The sequence below is a fragment of the Genypterus blacodes genome, unplaced genomic scaffold (assembly GCF_046128005.1).
Source record: "Genypterus blacodes isolate CSIRO-AG114 ecotype Tasmania unplaced genomic scaffold, CSIRO-AGI_Gbla_v1 ptg000055l_1, whole genome shotgun sequence".
Lineage (NCBI taxonomy): Eukaryota > Metazoa > Chordata > Actinopteri > Ophidiiformes > Ophidiidae > Genypterus > Genypterus blacodes.
In genome coordinates, this window is record NW_027466867.1 from 2,779,631 (window position 1) to 2,795,347 (window position 15,717).

Consider the following 15,717-nt stretch of genomic DNA (forward strand, 5'->3'; position numbering starts at 1 on the left):
AGTACACTAGTCTTATGATTTCACTTTTTGAGCAGTTGAATGTAAATGTTTTCTTTACAATCTCCTTTGTTGTTAACATAAAAGGTTATTTATCCTTTTTTAAAAAAGCATTTTTTATTATTATATATGTTACCTGTTATTTGTTTTTTACATTTGAGTCCACACATGTTATGCTTTGTGGCACAAAAGATTCATCTCAGTGCTCAGTTTTTGAACACCACAATGTATTGAATAAATTCAAATACTGTGAACAAACACTTTTTGACTTTTCATTAATATTTTTTTCCTATTCAGCTACACAAACATCTTCAAACCACACAAAATTGTATTGTAAATGAGAGTATACCAGAGTCCTATGTACACCATGGTAATTTATTGATATGCCGCATAATGTCCTCCTTTTGGGTGTTATGGAAATGGTCACCCTACGGAGACACTGAACAGCTTTGGTCTCTAACAGTCGGGACTTGATTAAAGCTTACAGCCAGTACACGAAAGAGGAAAGGTGTCTTCTGGAGGATGGGTACCACCCAGGAGGGCCAGAGTCTCTCTTCCAGCCCATCACTTTGCACTCTGACTCAGACTGGATCCCTGCTCACCCTGAGAAACCTCAAGACTTCAAGAGCTTCCACAGAGCTTGTCACCGCAAGAGCCCCAGTGCAGACCACCATACCATCTACATTCAAACTAAAGGTGAGTGTGATTGTATCTAGTTGGGTTGAACTGTCTGTGTCTTCCTTAATCTGGATCATCTGTTGTGTTAGGTTCCTTTGGGGAAGCAGGGGCTCAGACGGACCAGTATGTAGAGTGGCTCAGAGAATACTGTCAGACCTTCTTCTATGGACTCACTGTGAAGACGCTGCCTGCAGTCACTGTGGCTGAACCTCGTTGTTCCCTCAGGGTTAACAGTGACTCACACAACCTACAGATCCTCACTGGTGGGTCGCAGAGTGTTGTATTTACTTCATCATTTCCATTTTAGAACGTATGTCCCCTGTACTAAGTTTGCCATTATTGTTGTTTTCTCTGGAAACTTAGGTGACTTGCTACGGTTTCTACACAACAGAAAACCGAAAGATGCTTTTTGTATTGTTGGGATCACAATGATTGACCTGTACCCCAAGGACTCCTGGAACTTTGTGTTTGGAGAGGCTTCACTTGCTGAGGGTGAGCAGAAAATATGTCTTGTGTCAATATGTCCAGACAAGCATCATATATCCAAGACAAAAACAGAACTTCAGATGATAGAGAATCGGTAAAAGGAGCTTATCCGTCGATGTGGGCGATTTTTTTTTTGCAGATGATGTAATTTGGCCGAGATGCCACGAGATGGCGGTGTAAACGCGATATCGGTTATTTAATGCACTCTAACCTCTGGTATTTAAAGGAATGGGTGTTTTCAGCTTTGCCAGGTATGATGACAACTTCTACAGCAGAAGTTATGCTGGCGGGCTGAAGAAACAGCTCCAGCCAAAACAGGGGGACTTTTCTGTGTTTGAAAATTATTAAACTCCCCCCGTCTCCAGCACACTGCTGCTTCAGTCGTGTAAGGTAACGACTAGCATTTTATTGTAAACTTTCTTGTGCTAAGGTCTCAGTACTTTGCTTATTCATCAGACAACCCTCCTTTTAATCTTGTTTCCAGACGATGACCCACGAGATCAGCCACATGTTTGGGATGCAGCATTGCCAGTGGTTGAGCTGTGTCATGCAGGGCTCAAACCACCTGGAGGAATCAGACCGTCGCCCTCTGCATTTGTGTCCCGTTTGCCTTCGCAAGCTGCACTCGGCAATTGGTTTCAAAATTGTTGACAGATACAAGGTAGAACATTCCCTTTCGTTTGTCATCACTGCTGAGTCACTGGCTCATCTGAAGGTTTGCTCAGGTTACAGGCCTTAATGCTCTAATCTGATTATTCTGGTTTGTATCAGGCTTTACTGTGCTGGATGGAGGAGGATCAGAGGAGAACATCCGGTCCAGAGGAAGCTCCTGCACTTCACCTACCCAAACCCACTCAGGCCTTTCAGACATCCACGCAGGTGTGTGGACCTTCTGGAGAAACATGAACCATAATACTTGGCAACAAATCTGGACATGATGAAAATAAGTTACAAGATCTTTCTAAATCTTTAAACTGTTTATTTATTTCTATCTGATGCTCCCCCCTCTTTGGTTTTTAACCAGGGCTTCCTTATTCCAAGATCTTAAAAAAAGGGAAGAAAGATAGCATCTAATAATAATACACATTGCTCTAAATATTGCACATAAAATAAAGATTTGTTGTTTTTACAGTTTGTTCAAATGCAAATCCCTGGATATCACCACTCAATATTCCAGATAATCCCAAACTCCATCATTAAACTTCATTTGTACTCATGTAGCACACATTCATTGTACACATAAATAAAGCACACTTTCTGTATGTAGTGTAAACAGAGTCAGGTTCAGGAGCTTCACTTGTACTTGAAGTCGCTCCCTTTATGGCTTTGGTGACAAATGGAACATCTTATTGACGTCACTGATGGAACAGTCCCGTAGTCGTGGTATTCCGCCCTTCTGGCAGGTCTCTGGCCTCTGGGCTCTGGCGTACACGTCTGCCACAACAAACAATCACAGGTTTTAAGAGATCATAGCCTATTTTATTCACAATATCTTACACTTTTAAGAAGGGATTCTAACCTGTGATGTTGTCCACTGAGTGTAGTGGAGCTGTGTTGTTCATGTTCACTCCAAACAGCACCACCAGAGAGGTCATCAGGGCAACCAGCAGATAGATGGGCACAGCCAGGGCCCAGTACCTGAACAGAGAGAGAGAGACAACAACAAACTACACTTAACCACAATTCATAATTAAACATCCATTAGATTATTAACAATTTCAGTTTTTGACTCACTTTTGAGGCCAGTAGGTGAGACCGACTGAGTGGAGCCACTCCTCTGGCACAAAGGCCCACAGACAATACAGAACTGCAGACAGGACAGAGTAGGTTTGTGTTGTTAGAGGGAAAGAAATTAAACTACAAATGAGGTAACAAGATAAATGAAGTTAGCAGCTGATCATTAAAATTTTAAATAATGTGTTGAATAAACGGGATTGACAACTGGGTAAATAATATATAATGTTAATAATAATAATGATAATAATAATAATAATAATAATGTTTTGTGACAAATATTTAAACACAAATCTATTAAATCTATTTAAATGTCGCTTATTAGATGATATTTGACTTACAGAAGCCGAAGTGAGAGCCGAGATACAGGACAAAGCCGTAGATTGCTCTCTCAGGCAGAGGAGAGGGAGAATTTGCCACCATGTTTAGCGATTGAAAGCACAAATAAATCCAGGAAATTTATTTGATATGTTTCTGTTCAACTAGCCTCCATTAGCTTCATCGAGACGCCTCGAAAGAATCCCATAAACTGACGTGTACGCTGATGTCAAGCTAAGTTCAAACGCACCGAGCAAAACGTAAACACGATATACGAGCGACGATCCCGATACATCAGGATTCTTACAGTAATTTGTTTATTTATCAATAAGAAATCCTCATCAACTGTATCTATGTTCTATTACTGTGCCTGTAGGGTCCAACGTCACACTCGAGACGATGTGAAACCTTAGAGAATAAAGGTTCCGCGTGTTGAAATAAATCGGAGAATAAACATTTTACCTGTAAATAATATGAAAAATTTATAAACTACAACAATGAATGAAATGAGTTACATGCCATACATTTTGTTTAGCTCTGCAAACAGCACAGCGATTGCGTTGTAATTCAATGTTTCTGTCCGGAGACGTTAAGGTGGTGCACATCCCGGAAGTACACAGTTCAGCATGGTTTTTGTGACTTGAAGTTTGCTCAACAACTTTCACCACAGGGCAGGCAAATATTCCAACAGTTCATCTTTGTTATCACATTACTAAACCTTTAAACGTGTTAATCCTGTAAAGTTAGGCCGTATTGTGTTGTCGTGTGTCGCAACGTGCTGTGACTGTGCCGTTCAGCGTGGCTGAGTCTTACCAGCACGCCACTACAACAACTTTACTGCAAACATTTCTGACAAAGTGGCTGTAATGGCGAAAGTAAAGGCAAAGAAACCAGACGGCGTTAAGACCAAACAGTCTGGGGCGAAGAACGGGGCGAAGAAGAAAAGGAAAGAATGGATGAAGGAGAAGTTTAGGAAGAAGAAGCCTCCAGCACCTAAGCAGGAGAAGGAGAAAGCTAAACCCGAGCAGCCATCGCCTCCAGTAGATGCACAGCAGTTCTCAGCCAACTGGAAGAAATTACAAGAGGTAAGATGTCTGAATTTAATGCCGTTTACCCCCATTTAGTCACTTCCCTGCATCATAATGTGTTGTTGTGATGTTTCTGCAGATTATAAAGTCCAGTCCGGCAGAGAAGAAGCAGCCTGTGGTGCTGAAACGCCAGAACGGAGCTCCAGGCAAAGGGAAGCCCTGGCAGAAAGCCTCTCCTAAGCAGGGGGATGCTGGGAAAACGGCGAGTAACAAATCGGAGGGTGGCAGTGTGGCTCCTAAAGACTCTGAGGTGAACGCCAAGTGTCCGGCTGGAGCTCAAAAGAGGAAGAAGGAGCAGGGAGACCTCGCCTCAAACGATAAGAAGAGAGCCAAGAAACAGAAACCTGTGGTGGAGGAGACCAAAGTCACAGAGTGAGTCGACAGAACGGACCCTCGTCTTCATCTACGTCGTGTCCTGGGGTCTCGTTAACTTGATTGCTTTCTTCTGCTGCTTGTGTAGAGCTGATATGTGGTTTGATGACGTCGACCCTGATGACATCGAGGCCACGGTGGGAGCAGAAGCGGCGGACATCATGAGGAAGAAGCAGGGCGTCCACAAGAGCACGACCCAGGACACGGAGAGCGCGCTGGTCAAGGACAGAGCCTTTGAGGGGTGAGTGACCTCTGACCCCTGCTTATCTCTGAATCACTATAGAGACGATAACACGAGTAGATGGTGATCAAGCTCTGGCCCACACGGTTCAGTAGTGACGTGTTCTCCTCTCCAATCTGTCCCGTTTCCCCTCAGACTGACCAGAGCCGTGGCCATCGACTGTGAGATGGTGGGCGTGGGGCCAGACGGCGAGGACAGCATCCTGGCTCGCGTGTCCCTGGTCAACCATTTCGGGAAGTGCATCTACGACAAATACGTCAAACCCACAGAGAGAGTGACCGACTACAGGACGGCGGTCAGCGGCATCCGACCGCAGGACATTAAGGACGGTGAGCAACATGTCCGTCTTCTGTCTCACAGCCTTGTCTGTGCGTTCGTCTCATTCTTGCGTCTCATTCTTGCGTCTCTTCCTGTCCCTTAGGTGAGGACGTACAGACAGTGCAGAGGGAAGTCGGCGAGATCCTGGGCGGGAGAATCGTGGTGGGACACGCCATACACAACGACCTAAAGGTGAAAACCCGATGTTGCCAGTCGATGTCTAAAATGGAAACCTTGTGATTTTCAAAATAAAAGTCAACGTCTCAACTCTCAACTCTTTCAGATTTTACTCCTGGATCATCCCAAAAAGAAAATCCGGGACACACAGAAGTACAAACCCTTCAAGAAGACAGTGAAGGTAAAGCCTGTGATGATGCCTAGGTCAGAGGTCAGAGGTGGAGCAGCACTGATCCGTCTGCTTCTGTCCCTTTAGAGCGGCCGACCCTCGCTGAAGCTCCTCTGCAGAGAAATACTCAACGTGAAGGTGCAGCAGGGCGAACACTCCTCCGTAAGTCCCTGTAAGCTCACACACACTCGTCAGTTGAGTTCACCGGGTACATAATGCTGAAGTGTGTGTGTGTGTTTCCTTTGTGGTTCTCCAGGTCCAGGACGCTCAGGCCACCATGCGACTGTACACCATGGCGAAGAAACAGTGGGAGGCGGAGATCAAAGCCAGACACACAATGACAGAGTCGGACAAGAAGAAAGAGAGGAAGCCAAAGAATCCCAGGTACAAGGGGAGGAGTCAGAGGGGTCTATAAACCAATCACGTCGCCTCTGCACAGCAGTGAGCTCAATGAATCCATCATGTTCTCAGAGACTTATCAGGAACAATGGTTTTTATAAATTGCTCTTCCCTTGACAAGGACAAACGGTGAGCAGTTGTGTTACTAAACACCAATCCTCCCTGCGTCATGGTTTGCATCTTGTTCCAGTGTTTTATAAATGTGTTATTCTCTCGTGCACACGCAGGTCACAGCAGTTTGACCTGTGGTTGCTGCCTCAGGTTTGAAATGTGAATAAAATACGAAACGTTAATTGTCGCCCCCTTGTGGCTGGAATCAGTATTGCAGACAAAAGTAACATTGTTTACATTTAGCCTGAAGGAAAATAAATGTAAATGTAGATCAATCAGAGGTTTTATACGTTTAATGTGATTGAACACAATTTATTACAAAAATAATTTCTATCATCTTACATCTGACAGTGCATTGTGTTTGTTTGATTAAAGCTAAACGCCATCAGCATCATCGTCACCTGAGCGTCGTTGTATTTTCTGACACATCTTCCAGTATTTGATGTTGAAGGATTTGTGCAGTTTATTGTTCTTGCAGCTACATTTGCATTGCATTTGCATTTAGTTTAATCATGAGGTTTATGATCACCAGACTTCAAGTTTATGTGTAACGTCTCCTCTCAGCATACACATGCATCAGATACAGTCCAGTCACACTTAAAATTCAGCTTTACTGTGAACTTTCCAATGTAAAGGCTCGACAATGTAAAGACGAAATCATCATTACGCAGCAGGTAGTTAAGGTTTGATGGTTTCAATGCTTCATCTTCACATCACATTCAGCTTAATAAAGTCAGTCATTGTACAGCCATGCTGCATCATGCGGTCATATAACTTCTTCGACGATTCCTGCCTTCCCGCTCTGCTTGTGGCCCAAGTCGACGTCCGATTCCACGCAGTCGGCCGCTCCGTCTCTGGTTGTGTCCGTGTGACTCACTCCGTTCTGCAGCGGGAGCTCGTCCAGTTTGGTTTCCGGGCGCCTGCACCTGCACAGTCGTCCTTTCTTAGCAGGTTTAACCAAAGCCAGGAACACGGCGCTCACCGCCATGCCTGCCGCACACGAGTAGAAGGCCGTCCCATAGTTCTGAGTCTTATCCACCAGCACGCCTAAGAGGAAGAGAGAAGAAGAGTAGAGGTCAGTGACTTCATTCAGCTGTAAATTACCTGAACATGTTGCATGATTGCTTGAGTTCTGTTCTTCTTGCCTCCAAGTGGGGGTCCGCCCAGACCGGCAAAGCTCTGGATGAAGACGTACACGCCAGCGGCTGAGGACATCCTCTCTATGCCCACCACGTCGTCCTCAGCCAGCATGGGGATGTGGGTGCAAGCTATAGTCCCCATGAAGAAGCCGTACACGCTGCAGCACACAGCCAGACCGTAGAACTCCGTCACCAGCGTGAACCCGATTAGATCTACCGCCATCACCACCGTGCAGCCCAGGAGCACCAGGAGCTTCTTGTCCCTCACCTCCTGCCTGTTCAGGACCCAACCGATGGAGAACCGGCCCAGGATTTCGGACACGGCCATGATAGAGAGCATGTAGGTGGCGCGGTCCCGCTCCACGCCGCGGCTCACGCTCAGCTCGATGATGAAGAGGTGGGGCGCGAAGAAGCCCAGCGTGGCAAACAGGCCGAAGAGAGAGTAGCAGATGAAGCTGCAGTCTCTGAGGATGGAGAAGTCCAGGAGCTTGGATTGGTTTGCTGACGCTTTAACACACACTTCTGTTTCCTCTTCTTTGCCCACGTGCTGCTCTGCGTCTTCCTCCTTTTTAAGTCCTTCACTTTCGTCGTTACCGTCCTTCTCGCACGCCTTTAACCTCAAATCCTTTTGCAGTAAAGACTTCTCTTCCAGGCAGACGCCGTCCATGTCCCCCAGAGACTGGACGCCCGAGTCTCCGGTCAGCTCGTTGTCCTGACTGTAGGAGGCCTTCGGTGCACACAGGGGTTGGTCTGTGGAACAATAATCCGGGTTTGTGTCCTCTTCTCTCAGCTCCTTTATGGACAACCGGTCAGCGTCCCTCTCCTGGGGCGCTTTGGGTTTGATGACTATCGGCCGAAGAAGAGCCCCGCAGATGATGATGATGCTCTGCAAAGCTCCGATCACCACCATGGTGTGACGCCAGCCCACATGGTCCCTCAACGTAGAGAAGGCTGAGAGACCGGAGGAGAGAGTGAGCCAGTGTGATCTCACCTTTCATGACATACGGAACTGAACGAAGCCTCGCTCACCTGGTGCCAGAGCAAACATGGACAGGGACTCGCCGGTGGACGCCACAGCCGTGATCAGAGAGCGCCGGCGGTCAAAATACTTGGCCAGAATGGTCACAGTGGGCAGGAAGGTGAGAGAGTAGCCGATACCTGCGCAGTGAGACGGAGCAAACCTGTGGTTTTCTGTAGCGAGGAAGAGGAATGGTGCAGTGGTGAGGAGGAGGAGCGATGAAGAGACATTCCCGTACCTGCAACCAGCCCGTAGGTGAAGTACATTTGGTTGAGGGAGGCGGTGAAGGCGGTGGCGATGGTGCCTGAGGCGATGAGTAATCCTCCCAACATGACCACGGGCTGGAAGCCGAAGCGACTCGTCAGCACGGAGGAGAGCGGCCCTGAAGGAGATCAAACCATTTAACACGGGCCGCCATTACACTGCAGGGAGGATCTACGTCGGCATGACCTTACCGTTGAAGGTCATGACGAACACGCAGATGGACACGATCCAGGAGACCCGGCTGTTGGTCTCGCCGAACTCCCCCATGAGGTCCTGGAGGAAGATGCCGAAGCTTTTGATTGTGCCGTAGGTGAAGACCTCCACCAGGAAGAAGGCCACGGCCACCGACCATCCCCAGCCTCCGTCCGGCGCCTCCGTGTAAACATTGGGCCCCAGGAAATGGCTCCGCTTGAGTCCGCACAGTACCATCACTAGGGGCAACACAAGGGTAGAAGAAGACGTTTAGAGGTATTCTTCACCTTGTATATTATATATATTGTATTATCGCCTTATTTCCGTTATCTGCTTATCGCCTTATCTGTGGTTGTAAAGGTCTACAAGGACGGACTGTACGTGCAGACCGGTTCACCATGATTACACCACCCTTCTTTCGAGTACTGCAGGACCGGATCCTCCTTTGTCCTTTGCCAGGACGACTCAGATGTAAACAGGACTTCCTATTAGTGCTTGGTGGCACTGGTAACTATCTCTCACCACAGTTGCACCACCCAGATACAGAGTAAACAACACACACAAACAAGCTTGGATTCCTTTCACAACGTTAAGTGAAGTGTTTGCTCCTCCATTTCTGCTGGATATAAGCTCCTGTGTTCCACTTATAGGTTGAAATGTCACAATAAGCTGCTTTGGTATTTTAATAAGCAAACTGACACCATAAAATATCACTGTTATGATCTCAGGGGCAGAATTTTGAATTGAACTGACTTCTAATAAATTCCCTTAACAATTTTACTTAAATAGCAGATTTCCGGTTAATTAAAAAGGAAAGCGTCTCTGCTGTCTCCTTCACTAATCCACATCATGCTTATTTCCCTTCCGAACCCCTCCCGAGTCAACAACCAGCCAATTTCGGGTGATCGCGGATTCCCCGGCTTCAGCGTTCGGTAGATCAGATATAATACATTTTTAGCCACACATTAATGTAAATATACTCAGTTTAATGGAACATAAAGAGGAAGAAGTGAAGGAGCGTTTATATTCGCTCCTCCGCCGTTGCTGACGCCATGATCTCACTCCGCCGGCAGCTCATGTGGTCGCCGCTCTATGTGACTTTGCAGTTCACCACACACACTTTGTAAATACTCGTCCGACGCGTGAAGACATTTTTAAATCACAGATTATGACAAACACACACTCACTTGCGGTAAAGTAACGCCAGGGTAGCTCGTCGCCTCACCTGTGCGTAAGAAGAAGTAGTCCCTGGTCTCTCCACCCCAACCGTCGAGCCGCGCCGCCTCAATGAAAGACTGTGTTCCCCACCATGGAAGCGCATATGTCTGTTCACACACATACACACACTTCCCTGTTTGTCGCCGGCGCTTCTCCCTCCCTCATGGGCACGGGGGGGGGGGAAGTAGGAGATAGAGGCGGATCTCATTGTGACGCCACGCGGCGCGACGCGGCGCCGGGTGATTTTAGATCAATCCGCCGGCACTCTAGGACCCTTTTAGGTGAGATTAGACAAAGTGTGTGTGTGTGTGTGTGTGTGTGACAGAGTTGCATTCAGCTTCTTATCTGTTTTAACTTAAGTATGTAACTCAAGTGCTTTTAATCTATGTGCTTGATCACATTGATTGACTGATCGATTTTCAAGGTTGTTTACGGGTCTCGTCCGTTTGACAGTACTGATAAAAGTGTTTTTATTGGCTTTCAGATATCGGTTGAACTCGAGTAGCTCACCTGAAATGATCCAAATCCCGATGCCACCAACAATTCCCACTCAGACAAATGGTCTCATTGTGTCTTTCCACAGGTTTGAACCTAAAATGGCCGCAGGTGTGACCTTTGTGCTCCTGTCCTGCGTGCTGCTGTGTGGGTTAGTCCTGCACAAGGCGAGCCAACGTGGGGAGAAGAAGCCCAATTTCATCATCATACTAGCAGATGATATCGGATGGGGTGACCTGGACGCCAACCAGCCTGGAAAGAAAGTAAACAACACACCGTTCCTCAACCTGATGGCTCAGCAAGGAATACGGTACATCCTGTTTAAGTTTTACTAACATTGATCACTCATTTGTAACAAAACATGCAACCTTTAGAATCAGTTCTCATTATTGTTCCCAGATTGACTGACTTCCACTCTCCGGCTTCAACCTGTTCTCCGTCCCGGGCCGCCATCCTGACGGGCCGCTACAGCCTCCGGAACGGGGTGACGCACAACTTTGCGGTGGGCTCGGTGGCAGGCCTTCCTCTGTCTGAGGTCACTTTGCCGCAGCTCCTACAGAAGGCAGGATATTACACCGCCATGATCGGGAAATGGCATCTCGGTCACAACGGACCATACAGTCCAACTAACAGGGGTGAGAGTTTGACATTTATACTGGATCACAACTTCCTGCCCCCCTCCCTCCCTCGCCACACACACACACACACACACACACACACACACACACACACACACACACACACACACACACACACACACACACACACACACACTCCCAGCCAAGCATTTATGGCCCAATCTTTCATGCATGGGTGTGTCTCCTTGTGTGAACATGTGCCAATGTTGTGGTTTGTAGTTATGCATGTGGGAGTGTCACACAAACCAAATCAAATCTATTTCTGAAGAGTTTTATTATTTTATTTTTTATTATTAATGCCGTCATATCAGGATGCCTGTCTTATGTTTTCTGTCTCCTGGGCAGGTTTTGATTACTACCTGGGCATTCCTTACAGCACCGACATGGGCTGTACAGACAAACCGGGGTACGATCTCCCGCCCTGTGCGCCGTGCATCACGTCTCCACCTGGCTCTCCATTATTCAGGTGCACCTCCTGCTTCACCAAAGAAACATCACTCATGTGAGACCCGTTCCCCTTGTTTGTCCATACCACGCCTGTGTGTGTGTATAGCTATGACAAACAACCTGTCGTCATGGGATACCTCTGACGCAGTTTGATGTGACTTGACATTACCCTAAACCCTGTTATGCTACTTTGCTGCATTGTTGTGTTGCTGTAGAGTGAAGAGGAGCGTAGGTGGAGGCTGTTACTCCAGCGTGGGTCTTCCTCTGCTTGAGAACAGCAGCATAGTGGAGCAGCCGCTGGACCTGTGGACCCTCACAGATCAATACAAATCCACTGCACTCAGGATTATACACAATGCCAGGTACAAGTCCATGTTTAACTTTGTCAAGTCTGATTGATCAACAAGCAGCAGTGATGACGCCCTCATGCGTTAAAAAGTAAAAAACAGCTCTGTGCCCTGTGACTGATGTTTGCCGATGGAGAGTAAATGTGTCTTCAGCCTGCAAACACCGATGTGCAAACTGGATCGGGACGCCCTGGATTCCTAGAAGCCATGCGCGTCTCTCCGTCTCTTTTCCGCTGCCTGAGCTGTGGAGTGTGTGACATTCACAACAGGGCACGTGTCCACCGCATTTGAAACCTAATCCCCCCCCCCCCAGACAGCTGAGTCACTGAGCAGCCTTATGAGACCCCCGCTGCTGCAACTGGTCAACACAGGACAACGGAATATCTGAATGATATTTCAAAGGATCTTCCATCACCTTTTCCACCACAGCTGTGAGAACAGACGGACAGACTTTCTGTCCCCGTTGCCGCCTCGCACGCAGCGTCCTCGGCTCTTCTTGTTTTTCTTCTTGCTTGATCTCCAGCAGCACGCAGCCATGAATCATCAGTAGAGACATCTGCTCTGTGTTCTATCAAGTACAGGCAGGCTCCTCTGTGGTGTGTTTGCAGGAATGCGTGAGAGAATCAGTGGAACATGTATCAAGGAAAAGTGTAAATCAAGGAGCTTTGGGTTTCACTCTTGGGGTCCTATCGTCTATCTCATCATCACATCATCCCATCATCTCATCATTCCGTTCTGGAGCTTCCCAAATCGCTCAACATTGCATCTCTTCTATAAAGTCTTTCCCTCACTGACTCACTGTAGCCATTTGCTCAGGATGATTCTGGTAGAAGAGGATGACATAATTGTTAAGTCCGACCACGAAAGCATAACGCAATCAAATTTGTCGAGACAAAATCGAGATCTGTAATTGGTTTTCCAGTACACTGACATACTGTATGTGTGTTTGTGTGTGTGTGTGTGTGTGTATAGAAGGGGCAGAGTGAGGCCAGTAAACCCTGCTGTGTCCAGCTGTGTGTGTGATGGGAATGTACCTTGACTCTGCAGTGGGGAGGTCATGTGAATGGGAGCAGTGTGTGTCGGTCATGTGCCGTCACATGCAGACAGTACGCAGGCTTTCACTGCATGAAATCAGCACAGGCATTTAATTTACTCGTGGCTGAATTCCACAAAGATCTGACAGTACAAACATGCATCTGCCATGGAATTTTAAAGTTGAATCCCACAGTTTTCCCAGATCCATCACATTGCACTCACATTCACATACGCACCTTTGTTCTAATATGATTCTAATGCACAGATTATACTTGAGTTGGCAGTAATTCAGAGATGGACATGATTTGCCTCTGCAGGGAGCGAGAGCAGCCCTATCTCCTCTACGTCGCTCTGGCCCACATGCACGTCCCCCTGGCCCCCCCGCCGAGCGCTGCGGACACCCCCGCCCACCCCCAAGAGGGTGAGCGCAGAGTGTATGAGGCCAGCCTGCGAGAAATGGACGACCTGGTGGGGGCGCTGAAGAGTGCATCTGATGAAGACGACACGCTCATCTGGTTCACTGGTGAGCCTTGCGATACATGAGATACTAGCGCAGCCTTGTTACAGTCCACCAGTGTGTGTGTGTGTGTGTGTGTGTGTGTGTGTGTGTGTGTGTGTGTGTGTGTGTGTGTGTGTGTGTGTGTGTGTGTGTGTGTGTGTGTGTGTGTGTGTGTGTGTGTGTGTGTGTGTGTGTGTGTGTGTGTGTGTGTGTGTGTGTGTGTGTGTGTGTGTGTGTTGCATTTAGGTGATAATGGTCCTTGGGAGCAGAAGTGCCAGTATGCAGGAAGTGTGGGGCCTTTCAAAGGGAAGTGGCAGACCAGCAGAGGTAGAAGACAAATCACTCAAACATCTTCTTCCTCATCTCATCAGAATGTAATCGATCGGTGTCATAATTGTGCACTCTGCGTCTGTGAGGTGGGGGCTCTGCGAAGAGGACCACCTGGGAAGGAGGTCACCGGGTGCCCACAGTGGCCTACTGGCCCGGGAAGATCGCCGCCAACTCCACCAGCTCGGCCCTCCTCAGGTGAACTTCAATCTCTGTGGGTGCTGCTCACTTTGTCTCACACTGAAGTGGACGTGATGGAGGACAGATGGACCGGCTCCATATTTACACAGGCACATTACAAGGTCACCTGGCAGCGACAGGAGAGACTTGGTTGTTGGAGACTTGTGTTGCTTAGCGGTAAATGAATGCAACTCCTCCTCTCCTCTCAGTGGTATGGACATCTTCCCGACCCTGCTGTCTCTGGCAGGTGTAACCCCTCCATCAGACAGACGTTATGATGGCATGGATGCCACAGATGTCCTCCTGCGTGGTCAACAGAGCGGTCGCGAGGTACAAGGATGTGATTGGTCAATTGCTATCATCGTTTTGCACGAATATGGACTTAAAGTTCGGTTTTGTTCACTTTCAGCGGAGCTCTTATGGAATTCTGGACTCATTATCCATCACACTCTCTCTCTCTCTCTCCTCTCCTGTAGTTTCTCTTCCATCCTAACAGTGGCGCTGCAGGGATGTTTGGGGACTTGGAGACGGCTCGATCAGGGAAATACAAAGCCTTTTACCGCTCAGGTAGTTATACTGGTTCCTTTAGTTCACACATCAACACAATGAGAGAAACATTCAGGGTTGAGTGTGGGATTTACTCTGGGGGATGTAGAGCATTTGGTTCAGGAAAAGTGATGAAAGAATTGTTATATTTAAGAGCAACACAGAATGAGTCTTGCCTTTGCACACCACATACACACACACACACATCTTCCTGTGCAGGTGCGGCTGAGGCGTGCGGCGGTGCCACAGGGCGCCAGCAGCTCCACGACCCTCCTTTGATATTTGACCTGGATCTCGACGAAGCCGAGGAGACGCCGCTGGAGGTCGGGACGCCAGAGTACCGGGCGGCGGCGGAGAGGATCAGCAGGGGGAGGGAGGAGCTGCTGTGGGACATAGCCACCGACCAATCAGTGTCCACCTCAGACTACACCACAGACCCATCTGCCGTGCCCTGCTGTGACCCCAAACAAGCTGTTTGTCGCTGTCCCATATGAGGGTGACAGTGGGAGGTGACACACACACACACACACACAGGAAGAGGCCTGCAGATGTGAGACAACAGATGTAGAGACAAAGATCTGCTATTGATGTGAGTTTGTTTGTTTTGGGTCATGTGCAGGTGGGTGTGTGTGTGTGTGTGTGTGTGTGTGTGGGTGCAGGTGGCCGGACTTTAAACCATTTGCTAAGAAACTAGGTCAATAATACTGGAAAATAAGAGCCTTGAAACATTCCGTTGTATGGATCCATTCGTGGAAGTTTCAGAGAACAAAGCTTGTGTCATGTTTATGTAAGTCGCTTTGGATAAAAGCTAAATGATCGTACTGTAATGTAATGTATGTTTGTTAAGTTTAAAGTTAATTATTCTTATTTTGTAGAACACGTGAATCAGATGAAAACGTGGCAGCAAACACACAGAGGACACAGAGTTTGAGTGACATGTCAGCTTTAATGAGGCTCTGGCTTCATCATCAAGTATTGAACAGCTCTAACAGCGCCACCTTTTGGCAAATCAGTCAAAGGACATCACCATGTTACTTCTTACGATAGCACGACTGTTTATACGTACAGTATAAATGTTATATACACATTATACACACAGTAAAAAATAAAGAAAAGAATATATATTTATGCATGGTACGTCTATGCATTGATGTGTAATACTCAAAACATATTCCAAAAGAATATTTAGTACATCATGTCTCAAAGTAACATGTTAAAATATTTCATGTGGTGACGTGAATAAACGATTATTCCGGACCTGTTACTTTGTCACGTACAGCTCGC

General features: G+C 47.4%; 5 protein-coding genes across 5 annotated transcripts; 3 read left to right on the forward strand and 2 right to left on the reverse strand.

The window, feature by feature from the left end:
• The first annotated feature begins 43 nt into the window (after positions 1 to 43).
• On the forward strand, positions 44 to 2,086 carry amz2 (archaelysin family metallopeptidase 2). Its single transcript, XM_076151503.1, is given in 6 exon segments — positions 44 to 693; positions 765 to 938; positions 1,039 to 1,167; positions 1,388 to 1,551; positions 1,646 to 1,822; positions 1,933 to 2,086. Coding segments are annotated over 6 exon segments (1,092 nt in total). The 5' UTR covers positions 44 to 380; the 3' UTR covers positions 2,068 to 2,086.
• A 69-nt stretch (positions 2,087 to 2,155) lies between these two features.
• On the reverse strand, positions 2,156 to 3,353 carry pigp (phosphatidylinositol glycan anchor biosynthesis, class P). The gene is made up of 4 exons (XM_076151501.1): positions 3,237 to 3,353; positions 2,896 to 2,968; positions 2,681 to 2,799; positions 2,156 to 2,595 (listed from the first exon to the last, which is right to left on the reverse strand). The coding sequence occupies exons 1-4, from the start codon at positions 3,316 to 3,318 to the stop codon at positions 2,480 to 2,482; spliced, it is 390 nt and encodes a 129-aa protein (XP_076007616.1). The 5' UTR covers positions 3,319 to 3,353; the 3' UTR covers positions 2,156 to 2,479.
• A 461-nt stretch (positions 3,354 to 3,814) lies between these two features.
• rexo4 (REX4 homolog, 3'-5' exonuclease) lies at positions 3,815 to 6,482 on the forward strand. The gene is made up of 8 exons (XM_076151496.1): positions 3,815 to 4,298; positions 4,381 to 4,673; positions 4,762 to 4,914; positions 5,050 to 5,243; positions 5,336 to 5,424; positions 5,516 to 5,590; positions 5,666 to 5,740; positions 5,835 to 6,482. Exons 1-8 carry the CDS (start codon positions 4,080 to 4,082, stop codon positions 5,991 to 5,993), a joined length of 1,257 nt encoding a protein of 418 aa, XP_076007611.1. The 5' UTR covers positions 3,815 to 4,079; the 3' UTR covers positions 5,994 to 6,482.
• Positions 6,483 to 6,677: 195 nt separating this feature from the next.
• slc16a6a (solute carrier family 16 member 6a) lies at positions 6,678 to 10,521 on the reverse strand. The gene is made up of 7 exons (XM_076151502.1): positions 10,430 to 10,521; positions 9,927 to 10,193; positions 8,701 to 8,940; positions 8,484 to 8,627; positions 8,257 to 8,385; positions 7,234 to 8,178; positions 6,678 to 7,135 (listed from the first exon to the last, which is right to left on the reverse strand). Exons 3-7 carry the CDS (start codon positions 8,936 to 8,938, stop codon positions 6,855 to 6,857), a joined length of 1,737 nt encoding a protein of 578 aa, XP_076007617.1. The 5' UTR covers positions 8,939 to 8,940; positions 9,927 to 10,193; positions 10,430 to 10,521; the 3' UTR covers positions 6,678 to 6,854.
• arsg (arylsulfatase G) lies at positions 10,341 to 15,690 on the forward strand. The gene is made up of 10 exons (XM_076151494.1): positions 10,341 to 10,724; positions 10,814 to 11,049; positions 11,398 to 11,554; positions 11,715 to 11,861; positions 13,199 to 13,404; positions 13,627 to 13,707; positions 13,797 to 13,905; positions 14,097 to 14,217; positions 14,364 to 14,454; positions 14,653 to 15,690. Exons 1-10 carry the CDS (start codon positions 10,435 to 10,437, stop codon positions 14,925 to 14,927), a joined length of 1,713 nt encoding a protein of 570 aa, XP_076007609.1. The 5' UTR covers positions 10,341 to 10,434; the 3' UTR covers positions 14,928 to 15,690.
• Positions 15,691 to 15,717: the final 27 nt, after the last annotated feature.

Excerpts from the sequence above, each read along its gene's own strand:
- arsg (XM_076151494.1), top strand. The coding sequence starts at position 10,435 with ATGATCCAAATCCCGATGCCACCAACAATTCCCACTCAGACAAATGGT. Across the intron at positions 13,708-13,796 it reads GAAGTGGCAGACCAGCAGAG|GTGGGGGCTCTGCGAAGAGG; the intron begins GTAGAAGACAAA and ends TGCGTCTGTGAG. Across the intron at positions 14,218-14,363 it reads GTCAACAGAGCGGTCGCGAG|TTTCTCTTCCATCCTAACAG; the intron begins GTACAAGGATGT and ends CCTCTCCTGTAG.
- rexo4 (XM_076151496.1), top strand. The coding sequence starts at position 4,080 with ATGGCGAAAGTAAAGGCAAAGAAACCAGACGGCGTTAAGACCAAACAG. Across the intron at positions 4,674-4,761 it reads GAGGAGACCAAAGTCACAGA|AGCTGATATGTGGTTTGATG; the intron begins GTGAGTCGACAG and ends CTGCTTGTGTAG. Across the intron at positions 5,591-5,665 it reads CCTTCAAGAAGACAGTGAAG|AGCGGCCGACCCTCGCTGAA; the intron begins GTAAAGCCTGTG and ends CTGTCCCTTTAG.
- pigp (XM_076151501.1), bottom strand. The coding sequence starts at position 3,318 with ATGGTGGCAAATTCTCCCTCTCCTCTGCCTGAGAGAGCAATCTACGGC. Across the intron at positions 2,969-3,236 it reads CGGCTCTCACTTCGGCTTCT|TTCTGTATTGTCTGTGGGCC; the intron begins GTAAGTCAAATA and ends TCCTGTCTGCAG. Across the intron at positions 2,596-2,680 it reads CTCAGTGGACAACATCACAG|ACGTGTACGCCAGAGCCCAG; the intron begins GTTAGAATCCCT and ends TTGTTGTGGCAG.
- slc16a6a (XM_076151502.1), bottom strand. The coding sequence starts at position 8,938 with ATGGTACTGTGCGGACTCAAGCGGAGCCATTTCCTGGGGCCCAATGTT. Across the intron at positions 8,179-8,256 it reads CATGTTTGCTCTGGCACCAG|CCTTCTCTACGTTGAGGGAC; the intron begins GTGAGCGAGGCT and ends CCGGTCTCTCAG. Across the intron at positions 7,136-7,233 it reads GGGCGGACCCCCACTTGGAG|GCGTGCTGGTGGATAAGACT; the intron begins GCAAGAAGAACA and ends TCTTCCTCTTAG.